Source organism: Petaurus breviceps, unplaced genomic scaffold, assembly GCF_028583685.1.
Source record: "Petaurus breviceps papuanus isolate PSGF00001 unplaced genomic scaffold, PetGlider_PUasm1.0 91133, whole genome shotgun sequence".
Classification (NCBI taxonomy): Eukaryota; Metazoa; Chordata; class Mammalia; order Diprotodontia; family Petauridae; genus Petaurus; species Petaurus breviceps.
In genome coordinates, this window is record NW_027187419.1 from 16,470,103 (window position 1) to 16,489,514 (window position 19,412).

At 35.4% G+C, this 19,412-nt stretch overlaps 1 protein-coding gene across 2 annotated transcripts in view; it reads left to right on the top strand.

Moving 5' to 3' along the window:
• Positions 1–1,557: 1,557 nt before the first annotated feature.
• The window catches only part of LOC138155439 (caspase-4-like), a 24,860-nt gene continuing 7,005 nt past the window's right edge, over positions 1,558–19,412 (top strand). The window contains exons 1-7 of one of the 2 annotated variants that reach the window (XM_069080693.1): positions 1,560–1,733; positions 3,759–3,995; positions 8,919–9,017; positions 9,812–9,906; positions 13,111–13,284; positions 17,131–17,365; positions 17,911–18,066. In XM_069080693.1, coding sequence (XP_068936794.1) covers positions 1,727–1,733; positions 3,759–3,995; positions 8,919–9,017; positions 9,812–9,906; positions 13,111–13,284; positions 17,131–17,365; positions 17,911–18,066 — 1,003 coding nt within the window. In that variant the 5' untranslated portion in view covers positions 1,560–1,726. Of the gene's footprint in view, positions 1,734–3,758; positions 3,996–8,918; positions 9,018–9,811; positions 9,907–13,110; positions 13,285–17,130; positions 17,366–17,910; positions 18,067–19,412 lie in introns of both variants that reach the window. The other variant, XM_069080694.1, reaches the window with a different exon arrangement.

The window sequence follows — 19,412 nt, forward strand, 5'->3', positions numbered from 1 at the left end:
ATAGATAGATACATATATATGTACATATATATATATATATATATATATATTCCCTTCAACTATCTTAATACTGAGAAAAGTTTCATCAGTTGTACTTATCATTTTTCCAAGTAGGAATGTTAATAGTTCCAATTTGACAAGTTCCTTATGATTTCCTTTCCCTGTTACCTTCTCATGCTTCTCTTGCTTCTTGTATCTGAATGTCAAATTTTCTATTCAACTCTGTTTTTTTTTTTTCATCAAGAATGCTTGAAAGTCCTCTATTCCCCTGAATGACAATATTGAGAATCCAGACCCAAAGAGTATCCTAGAAACCTGTGAGAACAGCAATACCCAGTGTGGACTGTTTGGCTTCCTACACTACCTCCTCAGTAGCACACCCTATAAACAATCCAAAGAAAAGCCAGATGTTTTGTTTTTAGTGAGAAAGGCAAAGAAGAAAGGAATATTGGCTGTGAACTCTGGTATAGCCTTAATTAGAATGATAAGAAGCCCAGTTCAGAGAAAGGTTATTCATATTTGGACATGTGAGATAGGTGGTGTCCTTCAGGGTGTCCATGGCATAATGTTTAATAATTAGCTCTCTATAAGGAGTAATAATATAAAAAAAAAACAAATAAACAGAAATTAATTAATAAATTAAGAAATAACACTAATTTTTAAGCTATTATCAGTAATAATTTTCATAACATTCTTAAGTCTAAATTACCAAAGCAATAACTCAAGCCCTGATTTGTAACATTAACTGATTTCTGAGGTGTAAGTGCTCGCTAAGAGCTGATAGCTAGCTCCACCTTACCCTTGATGGTTACCCATTTCACTGCTAGAAAGTTCTTCACCAGGTCTAGCCTCTTTCCCTCATGATGCAGCCTAAGCACTCTACCTCACCTCATTTTTTTCTGTCAGTACTTTTTTCAGGAAATGTGAACATGGATAATTAATGATGCTTATATTTTATCAAATGGATTTTCCAGCCTCTCCTTAAACATTATGCAAAGTAAATTGGATAAAATTTCCCCAGAATTGACATCTAAGAGAATTACAATAAAAGAGAGAATGAGAAAAAAAGAAAGTTGTAATTAATTTTGTTTGTTCTCAGCTAAAGTGCTAGAACATCTTTCTGGGCATATTTCATAACTTCACATACCTACTTAAAGGTTTGGCAGAGGGTATACACAGAAAAAAGGGAGATGGCAAAAGAGCAGGATTTTGTAGCTATGTGGAGACTCAAGGTGACTCTCAACTTAACCTAATTCCATGGTGACCTTCCTGTTAATGCTGGTTAATTGGATCTCCTGACAGACCAGGAGCAAAAGATGAAGGTCTGTGTGTGTATAGTATAATAACTCCAACAATGAGCAAAATAATGGCCAATACTACATTAGTGTTTTAAGATCTGCAACTCATTTTGACCAAAGAACCTCATTTGTATATGAACATGTATTTGTAAGTGAGGCACCAAATATGTATTTTTCATTTTTGTGCTTTCCCTCACAGGGAAAAAAAAATCAGTTTTTAATCTTTATTCTGCTAAGGGAAAATGATGCATTCCAGAGGCCTGGAAGCCACACCCACTTCCTGGCATTTTTGTTCTGGCAAGGAACCATGGATTTTCAGAGGCAGTTGTTTAAAAAACTTTTAACCCTCTCTCCCTCCATACAGAGTTACTTACACAAGGGTTACTTTCATTTTCACTGTCTTTTGAAAGAAGCAAGTCAAAAAGATCATGGCTGGTGAGTGTGAATTTATCTTTCTTTTGTTTTTGTTTTTTGTAGTGAGGTTGTGAGGTAGACGGAATTGTGATCAATCCCATTTCCCTTTTCCTTCTTGAGTTCTGGGAGCACGAAGAATAGGACTATTCCTAATGGTGGCTTTCTGCTGTTGGTGAAGGTTTGAAAGTGAAGGAAAAGGGTTACCAAGTATGAAAGAAACCTTCCTGGTTTTACTGTTGTTTGGGGCTGGGAATGATAACAAGGCCAGCTCCCTGAAGCAAGAGAAGAGAAGGATAAATTGTCTTTAGCTGATTCCCTACGGTTTTCCTGTGGTTCCTGTCTCAACAGTTTTTTTTCCTCTTTTCCCCATCCCTAAAAACTTCCAGTAACTGGTCCTCAAAGCCCACATAGTCATTCAAGTAATGGTTTATTTAAAAATATCCTAATTGAAAGTATTTGCAATTAGATGGAGATACTCAGTAAACTTCCTTCTGAGGGTTTTCTAAATTCTAGCTTTTATAAAAGTATACACAAACAGAAGTTATGGCCCAGACCTTACAGAATGCAGAGAGAACCAATAGAAGATATGATATTGCAAGTAAGAGCACCGGCTCCAGTGTGGGGATGACCTGGAGATGGAATCCCGGGCTCAGACACTCAGCACCACACCCAGAAATAACTGGCCGTGTAACCTTGAGCAAGTTACTTAACCCTGATTGCTTAAAAAAAAAAAAAAGGAAGATATGCTATTACAACGTGTTTCATTTAAGAGCAAAACTAGGATTTTTAGATAATAGGCAGAATGTTATAGTGACAGACAGAGGCCTGACTTCAGCGTTAGGAAGATTTGGATTTAAGGCTATCCTTTTTCATGTTGGTTGGTTGTTGGCTGTCCTTTTATCTCAGAGAGGACAAAAATGACATCACTATGGCAGAGTCAAGTTATTGTGTGTCTGACTGGCTAATCAGACCAATATGAGTTCTGAATGCTCTAGCACAGGTCAGGTCCAAATAGCCCATGTGAACGTTTGGGCTGGATTCTCTAAATTTGCACATCCTTCGTTTCTTTTGAGCTGTCTTAATTCTGCTTTGCTCATACAGCACAGCAACTTCCATGAAGAGGGCATGCCATGCCAAGTGGTCTTGTGCCAGTGTCTCCCATGTCACACAATCAATTCTAAAGTTCTTAAGAGAAACCTTGAGAGTGCCTTGTATCGCTTCTTCTGACCACCTTTTGAATGCTTGCCCTGTGTGAGTTTTCCATAAAATAGTCTTTTTGGCAAGTGCACATTTTGCATTCAAACAAGGTGGCCAGATCATCAGAGTTGCCTTCTCTGCTTTTTGCACACATTAGCTGGGCAAGTCACTTGACCTCTCCATAACCCAGATAACTAAGATTATAAATGACTGAGGAGTTGTTGATCTAACTCTCCTTAGAGTAGAGGAAGTATGCATACAGTTCTTACCCTAAAGACATCAACCATTAGGAAAATGTAAACTAACAAACAAAAACCCTATCATGGTATCTAAAATTAAAGTGTTTAATAATAGTTCGAAAAAAGAACAATTGTACCCTGTAGAAGTCAGATGGAATAAATGGAAAAAAATAAACAGTATATATAACAAAAAGTCAAAAGGATGAATTTTAGTATTGGCTGTCAGACTTTTGAGTAATATTACTGTCAACAAGTCAGTTAACCTGAGTAACGGATTCATAAAAATCACAGAAATTCATAACTTCAGGGACCCCTAGCATTCAAATAATCCAAAACTTTTGTTGCACAGAAAAGGAAACTGAGGCCTTGAGGAATAAAATTACTTACCTACTTAAGATACTGGTAGATATTTGCAAAGCAGGACCAATTGCAGGTTTCCTTAACTATTATACTCTTCTGTTCTTTTGCTTGTGGAGTGTTGACTTTTTTTTTCTATCAAGTAATGACTTTGAACTAGAAGATCCTCAAAGTACCCTCTTGGTCTAAAATTTACCAAAGCTTGTAATATATTCTCAAATCAGGATTGAAAGTTGTCCTGTTTTTTCAACAGAACAAAATGTGAAGGATCTAATGAAGACTGGACTAGCCATGTTCAGAGGCCTGCTTGATAATGTTTTCGACAACCTGATGAATGAAAATGCGTTGAATATAAATGAATTTGTGAAGATAGAAAAAAACTTTACTTCTATTGTAGAAAACACTGAAATCATTGTAAATACTTTCACTCAGAAAAGTCACCAAACATATAAAATCTTGAAGAACGCAACTGAAAAAAACATTGATTCAGGTAAGGTAACTTTAGCTGACATTAACAAACTGAAATTTTCTCCATCTAAACAGTCTCTTGTACTTGAAATCTTCAGCAACTTTGTTTACTATTCAAGTTAGTATAGGAAGGATGGAGTAACTCCAACCTGAGAGTCATTAAAATTAAAATTCCAAAGGACCTATTTATTTTATTCCCATTTTGGACTCTCATCAAACTTTTATGATTTCCCTCAATCCTTCATTCTCCGGGATGGCTTCACCTGCCAGGTCCTTGAAAACCTTTGCCCTTTCAGGAAGGGGACTTGGTCCCTTGAGAACAATCAGTCTTCTTCAATAGCCAGAAAGACGTGGTTCTTAGTTATAGCTATTCCATAAATTCTTTCCCCACAATAGATAGTATTATTTGAACAAGAGGTGTTTGGAAAACCTGAAAGGTATTTTCTGTCTTTCACCTTTTCTCACTTTGTACAATTTCAGCCCTATGAGCATCACTTTATCATGGTGGAGGCCCTAAATCAATGCCTGAGATATCTATTGTGCATACACAAACTTTAAAAATTAATTGGTATAGAAACTAAATTAAAACTTCGCCCAGCTCCTGTTCTTCCGAAACTTAATATTTAAAATGAAAGATATTAAGAAACAAAACTTGTAGATGGTTATGTTGTATAGCAGATAGAGTTATGAAAATAGTCAGGAAAACTGGGGTTCAGATCATGCCTCTGGCAAATACTAGCTGTATAACCATACATGAGTCTCTCTGATCCTTAGTTACTGTGGGTAAGGAAACAAACATTGAAGTGCCTACTATGTGCCATACGTGGTAGTAAGCCCTTTGCTATCATTTTGTCCTTTTAGAGATGAGGAAACTGGGGCAGAAAGAAGTTAAGTGACTTGCATTGGGTCAGAAAGTTAATAAGTGACTGAGGTCAAAATTGAACTCAGGTCTTCCTGATTCCAGACTAAATGCTTCATTAATTGTGCTACCTAACTGCCTCAGTCTTTGATAGTATTTTTGTCAAGGACTGTATCTCATAAATCTCTATACCTATGATTGCCAGAATTGCTTTGTCTTCCTTGAGAGATTGTCTGAGAAGCTGGGACTCTGCATAGTTATTTAGCTCATATACAAGGCAGGTATATTTCCAAAATCACTCTTAAATGAAGGTATAGGCAAGAGAGGACATATAATGTAATCTGGCACTGCTTAATTATAAGATATTGCTTTTATTGTCAGATGTGATTGACGTTGATTAATTTTCAATTACACTTTTTTCTTTTTGCTTCTTATTCCATATGTATAATTTGTTTTTTTAATTTTGTATGTTTATACAAAATTATTTATTCTTATTTTGTGTATATCTATAAATGTACATTATATAAAGCAAAAGATATACAATTTAAATGGTTAAACGTTTAAATAAATTACATATGTAATTTATTAACTATTTAGTTCCTAGTGTAGTATCTTGAACGGTAATGTAGTTCTTAGCTCAGTAACTTGAGCTTAATGTGTTGTTTTTATTTAACTTTCAAATTGAAACTTCTTCCTTTATTTCTTTGTTTCCCTTTATATACTTTAGCATGATGAAATATGATAAATTACTTAAGCTTGGGGTTTTCTACAGGGAAACGAAAAAGACTGATATATTTGGGTTCTCCTTAATTCATTCTACTGTTAAAAAATACTTTTCTGTTTTTAGCCTATATCTCCCTCCTTTTTTTGTTATAGATTACATCTGCTTTTCTTTTAGCCCATTCCCTAAGAATGTAAGCCTGAATAACTAATGGTCAACATATTCTTTATAACTAGAATTTTCTGGGTACCTTTACCATTACTAAAAATAAATTGGATAAACATTCCAAGATTTTTGAAGTAATAAAAATGTGAATGTGAAAATATATAATTAATTTTTACAGTTCTCAGAAATAGTGCAAAGGTATCTCACTCCCTTGAAATCTATTCTTCATGGGTGAGATGGTTATGTGTGATGGCAAAGGCTTATAACAAAGAAGAGTAGTTTTGTGGTAGAGTGGAGAAAAAAAACAAACAAAAAATAACAAAACATCAGATTTGGAGTCTGGGTGTGGGTGTATGTGTAATCAAGGCAAAGGCACTAGCTAGCCATAAAGGTCCTTCAGAAAGGCTTATTCAAGGAAGGGAAATTTTAGCTGGGACTAAAAAGAAGCAAGGAAAGCCAAGAAGCAGAGATAAGGAGGGAAAGATTTCCAGTCATGGGGAAGTCAATAAAAATACATACAGAAGGGAGTGTCAAGGAGAAGGGAGTGATAACAGGTGTCAAAGTCTGCAGAGAAGTCAGTAAGGAGGAGGACTGAGAAAAGGTCAATAGATTTGGTTACTATAAATTCATAGTAACTGTGAAGAGAGTAGTTTCATTTAACTAAATGAATTCAGAATCTGGAGTTAAATGGGTTAAGAAGAGAGTGAGAGGAAAGGAAGTGCAGGCTTTTTTGAAAGCAGCCTATTCAAAGTGATTAACTGTAAAAGGGAGGAGACATATGAGATGATTACTAGAAATGGATGAATCAAGTGAGGGTTTTCTGAGGGTCGGGAAGACAAGCACTTTTGTAGGCAATATAGAAGCAATAAGCAGAAAGGAAGTGATTAAAAATTAGTGAGAAAGGAATACTGATCAAGAGGAAAATCAGCAGACAAATAAATTGATCTTTCTGGGCCTTTTCCCCCCTTTCTTTATAAAATGCAAATGATAATAATGCATGTATCAACTATCTTACTGGGTTGTTGTGAGCGGATGCACTATAAATAAATACAAAAGATCCTGACAGATTAGAATGCTGATCTTAACCTAAAGATAAAATTTTAATAAGGGTAAATATAAGCATTGCACTGGACCACAAATAATCAACCTCACAAGTCTAAGATAGGAGTGTGTTTCAGATAAAAGGTGAATTTGAAAAAAAAAACAGTATCTGGGGATTTTAGTATAATCACAATTGAATATTAATTAATAGACTGCTATGGTAGCCAAGAAAACTAATTTAATCTTCACATGAAGAAAGGCATCGTATTCATGAATAATAATATACTAGTTATAACATAGTACTTCATCCTGGTTACTGTGTCAGCTGTGGGCATCACATTTTCAGATAGAACTTGATGAACTCTAGGATATCTAGACGAAGTTTGCCATAGTATTTAAGAGTCAAGTTCATTCCACATGAATATCAGTAGAAGGAACTAGGGATATTTATCATGGAAAAGAAAAGACTTAAGGGAAAAATGTAACATGTTAGCTTTCTTCAAAGTCAAATTCTTCAAACTAGATGAGGATTAGATTTTTTTTCCTACTTGGGTTCAAAGAGTAGAAAAATGAATTTAAGTTGTAAAGAGGAAAAATTTGACCCAATATAAGGGAAAACTGCCTAACCATCAAAGTTATCCAAAGGTCCATTGAAGGTTTTATGTAAGAGTTTCATGGTTACTTGTTGAGTATGTGGCAGACATTGTATGAATTAGACTAAATGAGTCCTTCTATTTCTGAAATTCTATGTTTCTGTTATTTGGTGAGGTGTTACATAAATGTGAGGGCTTTCAAAAACTTATAGTTGTTATATGATTAAATATGAGCCTCTTTCTCTTTGGTCTTCCGAAATAACTTATATCATATTGTAATTTATATTTCCTAACTTTTTTCTTATTTAAAAATTTATAACAGTAAAGGTAGACATATTTTAGAGCTTAAAGGTGAGGTGTTACATAAATGTGAGGGCTTTCAAAAACTTATAGTTGTTATATAATCAAGTATGAGCCTCTTTCTCTTTGGTCTTTGGAAATAACTTATATCATATTGTAATTTATATTCCCTAACTCTTTTTTCTTGATTTTGACTCTTGCTGTATTTAAAAATGTAAAACAATAAAGGTAGACATAATTTAGAGCTTAAAGGTAAGTCAGAGGTCATCTAAATCAAACTCCTGATTTTATACATGATCAAAGGTAGTTTCAGAAAAATCAGGTGTCATACCTAGGGTTACTTGCATGTTGATTTAGTCAATATTTCAACTCAGTTCTTCTGATATTAGAACCAATGTTCTTCCCTTGTTGTCAGAGCAAAAAAAATAATTTTAAATAATCATAAAAATACTGAAGAACTCATCAAAATAGCATTATAAATTTTGAATCAGAAAGCACCTTATAAGTCATTTGGTTCAATCAGCAGGGTCCAGAAATATGATGCAACTTTCCACTAGTCATACAGGAAATAAGTTTTGCAGTAATCACAGATTAGAATAAAGACCTGGTTTATATAATGGGTAAGCTAAATCAAACACTTCAAGTTTTGATGAACAAATTTTAAACCTTTAGCAACATGTGGATTCAGATAAGTTTCTAAGATTCTATCTAACTTTTATTCCCATACAAACTCATCATATTGCAAGAACTTCTATGTCCCAGAATTACCTTGAATTTTCAAAGAAACAGGCCTAGAGAAAATTGTTGGGGGTGGCGGTAACTGAGGAAGGAACATTTTCTTTCCAATGCCTTTCAGAGTCTACATATGTGTCATGTGCCTATAGATTCCCTTTGTTGTTTGTGGTAGTCATCTAACCTGTATATAGGGCCGTTCCTTCATTATTCACCATGCATGAGGCATACTGCTTTGCATGTGTCTTGGATTATGATAATTTAATGTAAGCCTAACCTGTATTAATAGTCACTAAAAATAATGGAGCCAGTTTCATTCACTTGCATATTTCATGTCAGCTAATAAGAGCTGGCCTAATTCAATGAGTAGGCAGATTCAAACTTAAGATGTGAGCTTGAATTTATAGAGGAACCATGTCTCCCAGGCCAATCACAAACCAGTAATGCTCAATAGAAAGATTTCAGTGCAATTTGGAGAACATTCTTCAGAAAGATGAAAAGTACTCACAATCTTTTCCTATGTTTTCCCTTAAGAATCTGAGGAAGAAGAGAAAGAAAAGGAAGAAGAGGAAGAAGAAGAAAAACAGTTGGAGGTGAAAGAGGTGCCACAGACAGTGGCTTCATTCTTATCAGGTACTTCTTCCACTAAGCCAGGGGTGGGGAGACCGTAGCCCTCTAGGTCCTTAAGTTTGGCCCTTTGAATCCAAATTTCACAGAAAAAAAATCCCCTTAATAAAAAGATTTGTTCTGTAAAACCTTGGATTCAGTCAAAAGGACTCACCCAAAGACCTAGAAAGCCAAATATGTCCTTAAGTCTGAAATTTTTCGCCCCTATTCTAAACTAAGACCAAACATTGCTCTCAGATTTGTGACCTTCCAAACAAATTATGAAGTGAACCTAGGACTCTGAACTGACATATTTTCAGACAAGCAGTGTGATTCAATGGAAAAAACCCTGGGTCAAAATCAGAAGAACTGGATTAAAATCAAGTCTTTTCTTCTAATTAGCTATGTAAATTCATATAAGTGAATTAAAATGATAGAGTCTCTGATGGCCCATCTGTAAAATGGAACTAATAATTTCCATATGACTTTTCTCCTAAAGATTTTGGGAAAAATAAATGAGATCATGAGTGTGATTTTTTTGAAAGCTATAGAATATTATAAAAGTGTAAAGCATTATTATTGTACTTGTGCCCTAGTGTAGTATTTATACCACCAGGTAGAAGAAAATATTGTGTAAATTTCTTACAGGCAAGTTTTTAAGAAATATCTTTCCGCTTCATTCAATTCTTCTTGTGAATATGAATATATTGTCTTTCAAAGAGACATTTCCCTAAGGTGAAAACAGTTAAGGATATAGAATATAATAGAAATGCAAAGTCAGGAATACTTCTCATAAACTTTTGGAATTTTTTTTCTTGCAGTTCCCTTGACAATGAAGGCTCCTGATTTCCATAATGAGTTCAAGCTCTGTCCTCCAGATTTTTACCAGGAATTGAAGAGTGCAATGGATGAAGAGGTACAATGTTGAAACAGGTGTAAAAAAATAGAGGCAATAATCCTCCTCAAACATAAAGAATGAGGAATTTTAAGGGTATGCTTGCTTTTGTTTTTGCCTGGAAATAACTCTGGAACTCCTGGAGGATAAAGAAAGTTGTTCATATATTCATTCCTAGGCCTTGGATTTCTGAACTTTCTTTTTTTTCCCCTCAGAATTTATTTATTTATTTTTAGTTTTCAACATTCATTTCTACCTACAAATGGGTATAGGCAATGGAGTTGCCCAACAGAATCTGTGTCCAGTGCTAATACATGGTTCCCCTGTAATCTTTTTCTGATCAGTTGCCGGGTCCCCTTACCATCTGTGGATTTAGAGTTCCCAAAGCTGCTACTGCTTCTATCACCACCACTAGTTACCTAGTCTTACCCGTGGTGTTTCATCCATGAGGGCTCTAGACCAGCCTCTACTCCCTTTCATTCTAGCCTCTTACATGGTCTGAAACTGGAAGAATGTCTTACTCTGGCCTTTTGTTGGCCCTAACATGCCAGAATTTTATTTAAAGTATTATTTTAGAGCTGTTTGGAGGGGAATGTTCGGAGAATTTAGCTCAGTGCTTTCTCTACTCTGCCATTTGGCTCTCATTTCTTTTCCCAAGAATTCTTGTTTTGTTTTGTTCTGCTTTTTTCCCCCAGTGCTTGCAATTTGGTGTGATGGAGGAGAATTCTGGTCATTATCCTCCTGGTCTGTACTTTGTGTTTACCCAAATAGGGTTTGTGCTCCCTTGAACTAATCCAGATGGGGTCTCTTTTTCCCAAATCATAAATCTTTCCCTCTTCCCTGGAACTGTGTCCCAGAAATGGGTAATGAGTGAAGGAGATGCCAAATGGCACCTGGTCCTGACCCGATGTTAGCACAGGGGTCCCCTGTAACATCTTTCTCATCAGGAGTTTAGTTACCTCACCACTCTTGGTATAATTACTGCTTCTGCTGTTACTGACACCTCCAGTCCTTATAGCAGATGTATCTTCTGTCACATGGGATCTGGTCTGACTGCCACCCTAGTATCCATAGATAGACCTCTTAGTTCTTCTAAGCTAGACTGAGCTGGAAAAATGAGATAGTTATCTTTTTCTTTTTTTGTTATTTCACTCAGAGTTTCATTTGAAGCATTTAAAAATATTTAGAGAGTTGGTTGTGAGATTGCTCAGCAGAAATGCTAAATTCCCTCTTCCATCTTGGCTTCACCCCTCCCCTCTCCAGAACAAACTTAGTTCTTTTTATGCCAAAAGGTTGTTCCACTAATATATCAGGATATTGTAGGAAAAAAATTTACCTAGGTGTTAGCATAAAAATTGATGCTGCTTCTCATTTTATTCCTTAGAATAAATAAAATATAAATAAATGATAGAGACAGGCTTAGAGGAAAAAATGTGGAAAATAGGCAGAGTAGTTAAATGGTGAGTATCAAAACATAATTACTAATAGTTGAATGTCCGTGTGGAAAGAGGTGTCCAGTGAAGAGCCCCAGGGATATGTGCTTGGACCTGGAATATTTAAAATCTGATACATTGATTGTTAAATATCAAGGATTCTTTTTAAATGCCTTTGCATTATTTTATACATACTTTTAATTTACAATTTAATTATTTGAATATGTGTATCTCCTAGAAGAATATAGGATTTTTGAAGATGATAATTGTCATTTTGGGGTATATTTTGATCTAGCCTAGCTCTTTTGTACAGTAGGGCCCTAATAAATGTCAGCTGAATTAAAAAAAGAAGGTTGAAACCTTGTTTATCTCCGGTGGTCCTGATTGTGATTGAGTATAGAGTACTTTCTTTGCACTTAGCAAATTTATCAGTTCTTCACTCTTAGTTTCTGAAAGTAAACAGTGATGATCCTGGGACCAGTGATGCTGAAGAGTGTTAGCCTCCAGACCTAATTAAGCATTACACAGGCATGGTTTGCCCAGGGCAGAGAATGCACTGCTGCCACGCATGATTTTATGTTCTGGTAAGAGAAGGCTTTCACAATGGCCTAAAGTTATCTAAAATTGCCTAAAATTATGGTATATGAATGGGATTAAATACAATTGTGCTGCAAGAAATAATGAAGGTGGTGGTTTCAGAAAAACCTAGGAGGAATTTTATGACCTGTTATAAAGTCAAGTGAGTAGAACCAGAAAAATGACGTACACAGTAACACCAATATTGTCAAAATAATATATTGTGAAATCCTGACCACAGCTTACAAAGGACTCATGATATAAAATGTTATATAAATAAGGCATTGCATAGAAAGACCAGACCTTTACATTCATCCCAACCAGTTGAATGATGGTGTTCTCATTCTCATCTGGGTGAATACAAATGCTCCGGAGAGATCATTAGGTTATAATCATAAGGGATCACTTCTTAAAGATTTGGAATTTAAGAATAGTGATCACAAACCAACAGAACTATATGCACTTAGTTTTAAATGTTAAAATTTGAATATTTACTTTGTTTACTAAATATTTTGCAATTAAATATTTTAATCTGGTTTGGGTTGTGCTCTGTAATGTTGTGGACCACACTATTTTTGACACCTTTGTTTAAGGAGATTCATAAATAATGTGTGTAATTTTAATGAGTGGAGGAGGTTGGGACTGAGGAGTTTTTGAAATGGAGAAATAGTATGAAAAAGGTGTTTGGAAAGTTCCAAACACATTAGAGACAAAACAATGAATCCTATGAATGATGATGATGATGATGATGATGATGATGATGATGATGATGATTTAGCTAGCAATTATATAGTGTTTTGAGATTTGCAAAGTGCTTTAAACATATTATCTAATTTTATCCTCTGTGAGGTAGGAGTCAGTCGTATCCCCATTTTATAGATGAGAAATCTAAGGCAGAGAGGATGATTTGTCTAGGCATGTACAGCTAGTGATTGGTCTGTGGCAATATTTGGATTTAGGTCTTCCAGAGTGTGGGTCTCACTTTCTAACCTCTTTGCTACCTAGCTACCTCTTTTAAAGCATTAGTAATATCTAGTCAAATCAAAATAAGACTTCACTTCTACCCACAGTTTTGCTAAGTCAAACCTGGGTCAATAAGTAACATGAAGATCAGTGGTGTTAACTTCTCCTAGGATTTAAGGCAACAGCTCTGTTTATACTCAAGAGGTAAACAGGAAGAAATGAAACCAACTCATCCTATATCCATTCCCTACAGATATATCCTATAATGGAAAAGGGAATCCGGAAACGCCAGGCTCTCATCATCTGTAACATTACATTTGATCACTTTCCTAAACGAACTGGGGCTGAACATGATGTTTTAGGAATGACTAAATTACTTGAGCAACTGGGATATAATGTGGATGTCAAAGAAAACCTTACAGCTAAGGTAAGGACCACAGCCCACCATCCACTTCATTCTTTCAGAGAGACATAGAAATACGAATTGGTATATCATAACTGGCCAATCTCACAGTTACAGAGCTCCCGGTCAGTTTTTAAAAGGACCTAACCCAGATCTGAGCCTCATGGTTCTCCTAGATAATTTGAACCTGAAGAATCACTAATTTATGACCTTGCTAATTACAGGATCCATGGGGAATACTATTTCTTGTCCTGGTATATCCATTGACATCTTCCAAAAACCTCCATCCTATATTTGCTTCCTGTATTCTGGTTCTACTTTCTTGTGTGTTTTCCTGTCTCATTACCACAATTCAAATTCTGCAGTCTATTTTATCAATTCATATGACTTTATTTCTCAGCATTTGTCCCCCATTTTTACTTTACATTTCCTATCACAGTGATTCCAGTTATGAGCCTTTATTTCAGGTATTATATGTCTTATCTGTTACTTCTCATATTGCCTTCATTTCTAAATACATCTCTAATTCCTAGACTAGCCAAAGAGTCTTTCCCTATAATAACTTTAACAACAAAATCTTTTAAAGAGAGAGAGAGAGGAAGAAAGAATAGTTCAGCAAAACTGATCAATACATAAAGTGAGATTGAAAGCTTATACATTTTTACTGTCACCCAAATCTGCAAAGAAGAAAAATGTATATTTTCTCATATTTTCTTTGGTCTTAGGCTTGGTCATTATACTTGTACAATATTTAATTTCATTTTTTGTGACAGATATTCTTTCAGGTTACAATGTTATAAAATTGCTTCTTTTATTTTATGTTATTTATTTCCCTTTGCATCAATTTATATACATTTCTATACCTTTTCAGTATTTTTGTATTCTTTATTTCTTACACCACAATATTTATGAAACAACTTTGTCCATTCCTTAATCACTGCCCACCTGTTTTGTTTCCAGGTCTTCAGTATTTTAAAAAAACGTTGCTGTAAATATTTGTGCATAGTTATTTGCTCTTCTTTCTATATTTGACCTCTCGCTATGTATATGTATATAAACATATATATAAACTATAGGGATCTCCGGGGCAAGGTTTGTGGACCTTTTTTCACTTTATTAAAATAAAAAATTAATTTTTTTAAAATTGAGATTGTTTCTCAAATAGTTAAACCAGTTCAGAACTGTACAAAGAGTATATCACCATGCCTGTCTTTTCACAGCTCCTGCAACATTGGTTATCTTATCTTGGGCAATATTCTGGGTATGAAGTAAAACCTCTGAGTGTCTTTGATTTGTATTTCTTTTATTATTGGTGATGTAGAGAAATCTTTCATAAGGTACTTAATAATTCCTAATTTTTGATAACTTTATTCATCTCTGTTGTAAACTTATTCACCTGGAAATGACCTCTATATTTCTGATATATTTATATATTCATTTATATTCTATCCATCCTTTTATTTCATATTGTTATATTTTATATCCATTATACATGTGTTTATGGTTATACAGAGGATAGAGCACTGTGCTTGGAGTCATGAAGATGACTCCATCTTCATGAGTAAAAATCTGATCTCAAGTACTTATTAGCTGTGTGACCCTTGGTAAGTCATTTAACCCTGCTCCTCATCTGTAAATTGAGCTAGAAACAGAAATGGTAAATAATTCCAGTGTGTTGGCCAAGAAAACCCCAAACGGGACCATGAAGAGTCAGATACAACCAAAATGGCTGAACAACAATAATAACAATATATAAATGAATGTATGAATGGAGTAGCACAAATATAGAGTCTTATATTTGTAATACTCATACCTGTATATATGTAGTACACAGACATACAGGCATACAGACTCACAGACACACACAAATATGCATCATTGATATCACACCCATATTAGAGATACTTAATACAAATATCATCCACCAAGTAACATCTTCGCTTCTTATTTTAGCAACACTGATTTTGTTTATGCAAATTTATGGAAGTTCAAAACATATATTTGGAGCCTAGATTATTGGTAAAATACTTCATAAGGGTAGAAGCAGGATGGTGTTCCCACATGGCTTCAGCAGCATTTATCTAGGGTCAGTGCTATACATGTGGAAAAAAAATTTCCATTTTTTCTCTCATTCCTTATATCCAGTCTGTTTCCAAGACTTTGAAACATTTCTCCTCTGACACTGTCATCCACCTGCTGCAGACCTTTATCATCTCATGCCTGGAATATTGAATAGTCTGCTGGCTGTTGTATCTCCCTGCCTCAAGTCTCTCCCCACTTGGTACATCCTTCACAAAGCTATCAAAGTGATCTTTCTGAAGCATAGGTTTGACCACATTCCCCCTTCCCCCCACTCCATTCAGTAAAATACAATGGCTTCCTATTATCCAAGGATCAAAGATAAAATCCCTTTTTTGACTTTTCAAGTCCTCCATAACCTGACCCCTTCTTAAAATTATAGTTTTCTAGCCCCTTACCCTTCCACACCCCACCCCATATTCTCTACAATCCAGTGCCACTAGTCTCCTTGTTGCTTGTTGCACAAGACACTCTATCTTCCAAATCCAAGGATTTTAACTTATTGACCCTAATTCCTGGAATGATCTCTGTCTTCATCATCAACTCCTGGCTTCTCTGGTTTCCTTCAAGTTTCATCTAAAGTACCACACTCTATAAGACTTTCCTGATCACCCTTAATGTTAGTGCATTCCTTTTGTTTATCATCTCTTATTTATCTTCTATATATCTTGTTTGTACTTAGTAGTTTATATTTTGTCCTCACTCTTCCATTAGACTATCAGTGTCTGGGGAGCAGGGATTATCTTTTGTCCTTCATATTCCCCACAGTTAGTACAATACATGGTACGTTGAAAGTACTTAATAAATGCTGATATATTGATTAACTGGGAAGTAAAACAAAAAAAATTGTATATGTGTTTATAATTGCTTAAAAATCTGGAATACAATCTTTTCACTTTCTGGAAACCATACTTTGAATTTTCTTTAGTGAATACATTCCCTTATTTACTGAAGTCATATTCACCCCTATATTTAGAAGAAAAAAAAGACAAACTGTAAATTCCTGGGGGCAGCAATTCATGTCCTATAGAAGCAGTGTCATAAGGTAGTGGTTACCCTATTTATCAAATTCATAAGGAAAGCTATATTCCTTTGTCATCCTTATGAAGTGTCCATGCCAAACATCATGTTTTGCTATGTTCTTTGTTTCCTCTACAACTCTAGGTATTAGTTAATTAATTATTAATCAGATTTAATTAATCATTAATTATGTTATAATAATATAATTAATTAATAAAAATTAAAATAAATTTATTAATATATTTTAATTAATTATAATATATTCTATGTAATTATAATAAATTTATTATTGTAGCATGATTAATCATTATATGTTATGCATAATTGTAATAAATTAAAATTAATAATTTAATTAAAATTAATTAATAATTATTGGTTAATTAATAGCATGTCACATAATCATTTTCTAGGTATGGAATGCTGTGCTAGAAATGAAACAATCTCTCAGAAAACTATATCTCTCAATTTACAAACTTTTCACTGACTAACCTCCTTGCCTCTAGGAAGTTCTTGTCCCCCCCTGCAGAAACATACCTCTTCTACAGGAATGCTCTTCGATGGCACCCCTTGCCCTATTTTGGGCAGCCCACAGCTGTGATCCCATCTAACTCTCAGGTTATGTCTCTTATTCTACGAAATCCGCTGCAATTAATTTGTACCTAGAATAGTATTCTTTTCTTTTGAGGTTTAAGGATTCATGACTGAAGAAGAAGAAACTCTTCTGCCATTTTTCTGGCTACTTCTAATTGTTAACTTTTGAGTGTCTCTCAGGAAATGGAGACAGAGTTGAAGGCATTCGCTGACCGCTCAGAGCACTGGTTATCTGACAGCACATTTTTGGTGTTCATGTCACATGGCATCTGGGATGGTATCTGTGGGACAAAGCATCAACAGGAAAAGCCAGATGTGTTGTCTACTAATACCATCTTCCAAACTTTCAATAACCGTCACTGCCCCAGTCTGAGGGGTAAACCCAAGGTTATCATCATCCAGGCATGCCGAGGAGGTAAGTGTTTGGTTATAAATTGATCTGAATATGTTCAATCCTTGACAGTACCCTGTAGAGTAGTTGTAGCCTATACTTTCTCTGTGGTAGGGGTAGGAGACAGGGGGAGAAGTCTATATTTATTGGAAGTCCTGTCCCACTCCTTAGAGAAAGAATAGAAACATCCCTAACTGTGTATACTATACCTAATAATTATATTTGGATGGCCTAAAATCATAGAAACTCTTATGTCCTTCTACAAACATGTTGTTCAGCACAGATTCATCCAAATTAAATTTGAAACTTTTTCTGTCTTCTAGTTTTGGAACACTCTCCATTTATTCTCTCTTGGGTAGAGCTGAATATTTATCATGCTAGAAAAAGGATGGTAGTAGATTAGTAGATGAATGGAAATGGTGTGTGTGTGTGTGTGTGTGTGTGTGTGTGTGTGTGTGTGTGTGTGTGTAAATGTTGCCCATGAATACTTTGAAGCAGAAAGTCCTGCTTTGGTTAATGACTGTAAGAGCTGTTTGTGGTTAGTGACTAACAACTCATTTTATCTCCAGAGGGAATTGGCATGATTTGGGTGAAAAATAAAGAAGGATATTCTGCAGACCATGGCCTCTCCTTGCAAGTATACAGAGAACTGAATATTTCAAGTGATTCCATTCGACTGGAGCATGTGGAAAAGGACTTCATTGCTTTTTGTTCTACAACCCCAAGTAAGTGGTTTCTTAGAGAGGAACTTAAATATCGTCCAGCAGTATACAGACTCTGGTTTGGCAGAGTTTCAAATGTACTTGTCTTGTAGCACAATAGAACGTGTGCTGGATTAAAATCCAAGGCTCTTTTACAGTTTTTCATTTGTGTCTCACACTTTGGGATCCCATTTGGGGTTTTTGTTGCAATGATAATAGAATTCTTTGCCTTTTCATTCTCAAGCTCATTTTATAGATAAGAAAACTGAGGCAAACAGGGTTCATTGACTTGACCAGGATCACAGAGCTAGTAAGTATATGAAGCCAGATTTGAATTCCAGAAGAGGAGTCTTCCTGATCCCAGGGCTGGCACTCTATCCACTGGGATACCTTGCTGCCCTAAAATCTAGAGAGCTAAATTAAAATTCCAATTCCACCAATTACCATCTGTTATATTTTTAAAGTCACTTTGTTTTCTCTGGGCATGATTCTTTATGTATATGTGTGTATGTGGGTATGATGTCTATATACATACATCCACCAGGCTTTTCAGGTTTGGGGATGCTGTTCCATGTCTCTATCATTTCATTCATTGTCATCCATTTTTTTGACCACTGTGTAAATTTAGTCTGAGAGGCTTGATTTCTCTGAAGTGAAGCCTCCTCAAAAGGGTTAATGGTTTTTGTATTATCGAAACACAGTTTTCTCCCTTACAGAATAACATCTGTATTTAGCCATGCTTTGCAATACAACCTAAACTATGCACTCTTGCAAACTTGCCAAACTTCCCCTTTGCAAACTCCTGCCTTTTCTTGTCCTTTGTTCTCTGTTGTTGGGGAAAATTCATGCAAATAGATTGCGCCCCTTGAAGCCCAGACAATGGGATAAGGGGAAAGGGGTTAAAGGGTTTGCATTAGGGAATAAAAGGACCTTGCTTTTCCAAATCAATTTGTACTTCCCTGGCTGGTACCATTAGAGAGAGGAGGGGAGGTACTCTTTCTCATGAAAAAGCCATAAACTCATTTCTGCTTTCAGATATCTAAGTCTTTGTATTGATTTTTTGGTAGTGGTCTCTGTCCCACATAAGTCCATCTTAACAATTGACCAAGACAGAGCTATGAAGGAACAATGGAATGTATTGATATCGAGACTGGACCCATGATTTCTTTGATAGTGGGTACTCCTGGGTGAGAGCATCCCCCTCTACCAAAACAAATCAGTAACTTCTCTGAAATCTAGGTGCCTAGATGAGCACTCAAAGGTTAAGTGACTTGCTTAGGATCACTCAGAGGTTAGATGAGAATCTAGGCTTTCTTGGCTCCAAGGCAATGCTCTCTTTCTCTCTCTCTCTCTCTCTCTCTCTCTCTCTC